General features: G+C 37.1%; 1 protein-coding gene and 1 pseudogene across 1 annotated transcript; both read right to left on the reverse strand.

Annotated features, from left to right (window-relative positions):
- Positions 1-2,633: 2,633 nt before the first annotated feature.
- Positions 2,634-3,140, reverse strand: LOC148951422 (zinc finger MYM-type protein 6-like). The gene has a single exon (XM_089091096.1). The coding sequence runs from the start codon at positions 3,138-3,140 to the stop codon at positions 2,634-2,636; it is 507 nt and encodes a 168-aa protein (XP_088947222.1).
- Positions 3,141-6,826: 3,686 nt separating this feature from the next.
- On the reverse strand, positions 6,827-7,041 carry LOC148951423 (U2 spliceosomal RNA; annotated as a pseudogene).
- Between the last annotated feature and the right edge of the window lie 451 nt (positions 7,042-7,492).

Genomic DNA, 7,492 nt, shown 5'->3' on the forward strand with positions numbered 1-7,492 from the left:
CGTGGCCTGTAGGCGTGGCTGATAAAAAAAAGAAGAAAGAGAAATGAACTTTAAGTGGCTATATTGTTTTTTTGGAAAACAGGGAAGGAGTGATCGGATTGAGCTGAAATTTCGAGGATAAGCTCCCGGGCCCAGGGAAAGCTTAAACTCTAAATTTCAGCCCAATCAGACAACGTTAAAGGGGGGCTGTGGTCGGAGAGTCGAAACTTCCGGCCCACTTTTACCCATGAAGATAAAGTCGGAGGGGGGTGAAATTTTGCACGTTTCTTAGTTGGAGCTTGGGCTACAAAATGCGATCACCGCTGTCTCTCTGCGACCGCTAGGACTGGAAATCGCTTAACATTGTGGTGGGTCGCCTCTTTAAAGAGGCACAAGTGTGCCTCCTTGATAGCCTCCTTGTAAAATTCCCTAGCTGTAACGTAGAGCTTCTTAACCTCCAACTGTGAGATATCCAGATTCGAACTCACTAGAGATGCCAGTTCATCATGTGCTGAATATCCTATATAAACCATCTGAACTTCAAAATATTGGGTATCGTCTATCACGTCAAGAAAGAGTACATTTGTACAGTTTCGGACGTAGGATCCGTGCATGAAGTTTATGGCAAGCGTTGCAATAAGCTTTTCCGTTTCTGACTTCAGTCTATGGAAAATAGGTGATTACGACTGAAACAGAATATTGAAATCGTTCATTAGACCAATAGCATAGTCAACAAACATTATAAGTACCTTCATAAAAGGGTTTTTGAGCGCGCCGAGGACAAGTTCGTGTGTATGAGTAGGGTCGTCAAAGTTGTAGCTATTGAAATGCAAAGATAGGGCGTTCCACTGCTCAAGTATTTTTCACACGCAAGTGTGGAGGGACAGCCAACGAGTTTGTCCAGGGGCTAAAATTTTGTGGATTGGTTTATTTGAAAAAAATTGAAAATTAGAATTCTTTCAAAGCTATGATACATTTCGCGCTCACTGAAAAGTGATTATACACCTGACGACATAAGCCTTCAAGAGTTTTTGGCGGCTTTTTACAAACATATGATGCGCACAGATGAATGGATTGGCAACTACACTTGACAACTACAACCCAAGGTAATTGTGACTGATCAGTTTTGCCACAGAATTGTTACATCCTATCATTGAATTTGGGGTGTCAGAACAGAAACCAGCCCACTTTCGTATCGGGACATCGTTTTTTTCATGGACGTCTAGCGTTTCTTTCAACTTTGAATACACTGAAATAGCTGTGCTATCGCAATGCTGCAAAATGAAACACAGATGGCCATTGCTTGTTTGTGCCCAAATCTGTTGTCTCATCTATTGTTATGGAAAATGTCCTTTTCTTCAACTCGTTCAACAATCTTTTCTTATAGTGCGTCCAAGGCCCTGTCTTACGTTTCAGGAAAAGCAGTCCACACTACCATTTTCCGTCCCATTTTGCCTAAATGGGACTAAACGGGGGCAACGCGCTAAAGGCATCACCCTAAAAGTTCAGTAGGATAATTTTATTTACAGACCTTTACAGTAATAAAATATTATTTAAGCTCACGCTTCCACTTTCTCGCACTCCTGGCCAGCTCTGTTGGAATATCCCAAGTCTCTGGATTCGGTACTTTCGTCCTGACATGCATATTATCGGATATTGTTTCTGGCAGTAGTCTGTTCCGGAGGGGGGGGGGGGTCCAAACTTGCTTTAAAATCGAAATCTGACGTTCGGCCGAAGCACTGCTATGAGGCAATGACATAATACCCTTTATGAATATAGGTAGGTGAACAAAAGCAGAGTCCCCAGCAGCATTTTTGAGGGCGGACACTGAATTCCAAAATTCCAAAACTGACACTTTCCCTTCCCCTAGCTCTTTCTTCAAGAATGGTAATTGCCTCCATTCTCTGTTTAGGGCTTCAACTTCCAGCGAACCATTGAAACAGTCCTTGAATATGCGGAAAAGAGGTATTATAGAAGGAACTGATCCGGATAAAGCAGTTTCTGGAGATAACCAGTCTAGCATTCGAAGCAAGGGGTCTTCACTGTTTACTCTTCGCTTTATTTCAGAGCACAGCTTGACATAAAACGCAAGGCAATTTTTCTTTGTCGCAGCTAGCTGTCTGTCTCGAAGTTTCAGACTTTCAATCTGATCAATTGCAAAGAGCTCAAATTCGGCTTCAAAATGCATATCCGTCTCCATAGCTTTGAAGTCTCTTGGGTTTGAAAAATCTATTTCGAAGACTGAACATATGGCCAAAAGCTCGTCTTTGATATAATTTCTTGCCAGTTCAGAGAATTTTATCCCCCTTTATAAAAGTTTGTGAACTTTCACTTCTGCACTCTGGAATTCAAGATTCAGGCCGTTTACAATACGAAGAACGTAATTCAGAAAAAGATAATAAAGCTTGACTTCGGGATCGATCAAAGCTGTATAAAGCTTCACTGCCGTTTGATCCCGACCTTTATTCGCAGGTAAGGCGAAAAACAACGTCAGAGCAGTCCACTTTTCCACCAGCCTCTGAGAGACGGCCTCAAACGCTAACCAGCGAGTTGCAGATTGGTACAGGAGTGTATGCTCGGCTACTTCACAGAACTTTTGGAATTCCTTATACTCACGGAGTCGTTTGGCACTATTCGATACGTACGTGTATATATTATTTCTGAATCTGACGATTTTGTGTAGGTAACTTCTCACAAGCACTAGCAGAGCATAGGGCAAAACTGTGACAGATGCATCCGAAAATAGCCAGCCGGGGAATATCTTTCTTTGTGAGGGCTGCAAGGCCGTTGTTCTTCCCAAGCATCACACTTGCATTATCAGATTCAAATCCTATGTAGTTTTTTATTGTCATCTTCTTCTCACTTAAAGTCTTATAGATCAAGTTTTTAAGGTCCATTGCTTTTGTATCCCCAACTTCTGGAATGGCCAAAAAGTCTTCCTTGATTCCGCATGTAGTGTTGTCATAGTAGCAAACGATGATGACTAAGTATTTTGTCCCACACTTATCAGTGCTTTCATCAACCATAAGCGAAAAGAGCAATTTTTCCAATCTTGAGCTCAGCTGGCTGATGGCATATTGGGCAATTACATTTTTGATTGGTCCAGTGGTTTTAGTTCTTTCACATGCAAGAAACTTTACTACTGATATCCAGGGATACATTTTTTCAGCAATTCGGGCAAGTTGTCCATAATACTCATCTCCTTGGATTTTGATGCTACCCAGGCTGGCATTGCCAACTCTAAAGCTGTCACTAGTTGGCTAATTAGTTCTCTTTCCTTTGCTGCTCCCGATAAAGTAAACTCATTGGTTTGGTCATCAGCAATACGCACTTGGTTCTTCATACTAACAACTTTGGATATGTGACTTTCCCTCAGTGAATGTCTACGTAAAATGGATAGGCCACAATAATGATCTTTTCGTAAAACCTACACCAAGATTTTGTCCTATCCCTTGGATATCTTTGCAGCCAGACCTGCAACTCTTTATCTTCTATCCATTTTGCACTGAATTTCTGTATTTTCACTGGCTTTGGTGGTTTATTTCTGCTGATTCTTCGTTTTATTACATTTAATAGTTCATTCTGTTCACCTTCAATGTCATTTGCAGTTTCTTCACAGTCGCTGGCACTAGCTTCAGATTTATTGGCTTCGTCTCCAGAGTCATTAGCTAGATAGAGAATCTGTATAAGAGCAGCAACTCTAACCGGTTTTCCATATATCAAATCAGTGGCGTAACTAAGGGGGACAAGTAGGGGCCCTTTGGTCCACAAGTTTAGTTTTTATGGGTATTTCCTTCCCTAAAAGAGGTATCTAAGAGAGGAAGAAAGAAAAATAAAAGAGATAAAGAAACTTCTAGATCCTAAATTTCAAAATTTGTTGAATATTCGCTGCATAATATTGCTCTTAGAGAATATTTGCTTCCTGACAAGGATGTTTCAGGGGCTAATTTAAAGAAAACCTTAAAACTGGGTTAGTTGAGCCAGAATTTTCAATTTCATGCTAGACTTTTTCCAAGTGTCATGGTCACTTTTTTGACATTATGCCCCCCTCCCATTCTGAGGTACCATATATAACCGAATAAAAACATTTCATTGTTGTGTCGAATCTTGTGATGACATTCTTTCCTTTAGTATTCTTACATGTTCTTTTATATTGTGAAATGAAAATTTAATTTGTTGATTTTTTTAATATGGTCCCAGATATACATTCAGGGCAATCAGGGGGATGGGTATATTTTCAGAAAAGGGGCCATGATACTTGTAAATAGTATAAAATAAATAATTGAAAGGTCCCACTTTTGTGTGTTTAGCGTGTTTTCTTCAGGAAAGGACAATCACTAAATATTTGGCATTAGAAAAAGACAACTAGACTAGTGCCCATTTTTATGGAGAAAATAAACACTCTTGTATCTGTTAGGATAGGCTTAAAGTTTACTTAAAGACTGATTCTTAGGGACCACGTAGGTTGGGCTGGGGCCCCATGCTCCTGAAAACGTAAATTTTGTTAAATTTCTCGGCATTTCTTTATTAAATTATAGGTTTTTTATTATCCCCCCTAATTTTTTTATTTAAATCATTTTCGGTTCGTTTTATTAATTCACTGATCTTTTTGTTCCATTTTCCATTTATTTCTTTGTAACACAATTTTTTTTTAATTTGTGAATTTTTTTCAACCACTACCGAATATTAAGTCAATTTCCACTTTTATCAGTAAAGCACAACGGTAAGAGCACTTCCTGAGGCTGTGTTAACTTAGGTTTTAATCTTGGATGAGACACGATATTTTTTTTTTTTTAACTTGAAAATTAAAACTTTGAAAATATTTTTTTTTTTCCAGAATCTATAAACATTAGTGAAAATTCTGGGCAAAAAATCGATTCGGTTTTGCATAATCTGATCTTTTTTACTTGTTTTCCTCAATTCATCGACTTTTCGTTTATGCATTTAAAACCTAGATAAATTTGGTGTTTATGTTATGTAAAATCCAATGCTTTCTGTGCCCCTCGTGTTCATATACATTCATATATTCTTGAGAAAAAAAATAATTCTCTACTTTTTAGTTCATTTTGAAAATGAGTTTAACTTTTTCTTTATTGTTTGACCTCCTCCCCTAAAAATTATTTGTACGTCTGGACTTGTGAAACCCATCAAAACAGCTATAGGCTAACATCCTAGGTGTTGAATTGTGTGGTTGAAGAAATAATCTTCTTTTATTTCTTGCTTTCTTTTGGTTGGGAGTTATGATTCAAATTACAAACGGAAAAAAAGGCATTTTATGTAAAATAACTGCTGTTTCGTATAGGAACTGAAAACAATGATTGAAATATTTTTTGTCTGATAAAATAAAAACAAAACAAAAATTTTGTCACTCAGAATTCCTCGAATCTTCATGTTGGAGCGATGCAAATTTAAGGCTGGAGGAAGTGAGACTGAGACCAAGCCACTCTAAAAAATTAAACGGGAAGGGAGCAATTAAAATGATTTTTTGGGTCATTTTAAGAAGCTGGATTTATTAAGATCGGTTTTTATTGAAATTTAACAATAAAAAAATCTAGTTGGTTATCTTTGTTATCATTGTTGGTTATCATTTCTAATATGCTTGTTAAATTGCCCTTTTTGGTCTAAAGTACTAATTCTGAACAAAAGTATTGAAAAAGTACTGCTTTTGCAGAAAGTATTCAAGAAGTACTACTTTGATCAAAAAGTACTAAAAGTAGTAATTTGGTACTACCCGTGGCAACTCTGCCCGTAAGTATGAATATTTACACATTTTAGTAATATCTTTCGACATAAATTCGATTGCTTTGAATGCCACTCAGTAGCTCCAATTAATGAAACAGACGCATGTGGAACAAAACTTTTTCACATCAATGAATCAAATCTCTAGATTATTTTTAAAAAAAGACATGTTCTATTTCATTTTCATAGTCAAAAGTCTTAATCGTTTGAATGCAAATTTTCATTTTTAAGAAAAGAAAATCAGGGGTTTCTCACTCTGTTATCAACATGACTGAATAGTCGAAACTTTAATTTCTGAGAGCCCAGTGGCCATTTTGCTGATTAATAATTTAAAAAACTTTTTCCAAAAAATATATTTTTCAAAGAAAAGTAAAGAGCTACATTAAGCCAAAAATGAGCAGAAATAGAGTCAAATAATCTTCTATGCGTAAAACTACCACAAATCTTTTTTTCCGCAGACAGTCTTTGAAATTTCCCCAATTTCAGTGAAGATTATGCCAAGTTAAATTTTCTAAAAAACAAATTATAGTGCTATTGAAATCTTTGCAATAATTCGATTTTTAGAAAATTTAACTTGGCATAATATTCGCTGAAATATTGGAAATTTCAAACACTGTCTGCAGAAAAAGGGATTACAGATTTCGACTCTTCACCAATTGCTCTTTCAATCCATATTAATCACATGTTCAATGTTACATTGTGTGTTAACAGTTACCGCAGCACTGTGGCAAGGCGACAGCCTGAACTACAAGTGACTAGGAAGGATGCGAGTTCAAGCCACTTTGCGGTAACGATGTCTTTGGATTGGTTTCGCTTGTGTCTTTGCTATTCATTTTCATTTTTGACTCTCTCAAATGATTAAGGTCACATGTCTTCTAACCAAGTGTGTCTTTGGTCTTCATTTTTTGACACGCTCTAACTGTCGCTTTTGAAAATCTGATTATTGGCTTTTTAACCATCAACTTTCGTAAATTATATACAATTTTTCTCTTGTTCTTTCAGATGAAGAAAAATATGAGGTTCAATATATTCAAGGACTAGGAAATTACAAGAGTGTTTTCTATTAAGTTGGAAAAACGCATTATTCCTATGATTGGTTTCCTCTCGAATGGGGTGCACCAATCCCGAAGATACTGCAATTCCGGGCCATCGTGTGGAGGGAGTGGGGCAAGCCCCGACATCCCTCCGGTTTAAAAAAAATAAGTTTAATGTTGTTTTTTTTTTTAATTAAGGGTTTGCAAGACAAACAAATCTTGCAGAGAAAATGCCCAATCTGCCAGTTGACACAATTAGTATTGATCAATAGCATCAACGCATGGATATTCAAGGGACTAGGTCATATCCTGCGCTCCCTCCCCAAGACATTTTTGTCTGATACGTTAAAACGTAATGCAATGCATTTAAACAAATGTTTGATAGTTTTTACTAACTTTTTTTTGTCCCCCCCCCCTCCAAAACAAAATTCTGGAAACGGTCCTGGGGAGGGTGGGGCGTAAAAGAGTATTCTTTATAAACCAAGGAAGGAAAATTTATTTAACAAAAATACAAAAAAAGCCCTTTTTCAAATAATAATAATGATACCACAAAAAGATTTTCTTGAATCTGAGAGGAGAAATGCAGAAAAAATCTTGTAGGAAAATACTCCTCCCCCCCTCTCCGAATTGAAGCTACTTTTATTCATACATGGTACTTGGTAATAATACAAGTTTTGCTGTGACATTATTAAATTTGCTCCAAATATGGACGCAAAAGCTGTATTTGAAATCACCCAAGC

This window comes from Artemia sp. Qi Xiang Cuo, chromosome 6 (genome assembly GCF_049724085.1).
Source record: "Artemia sp. Qi Xiang Cuo chromosome 6, ASM4972408v1, whole genome shotgun sequence".
In the NCBI taxonomy this organism is placed as follows: Eukaryota; Metazoa; Arthropoda; class Branchiopoda; order Anostraca; family Artemiidae; genus Artemia; species Artemia sp. Qi Xiang Cuo.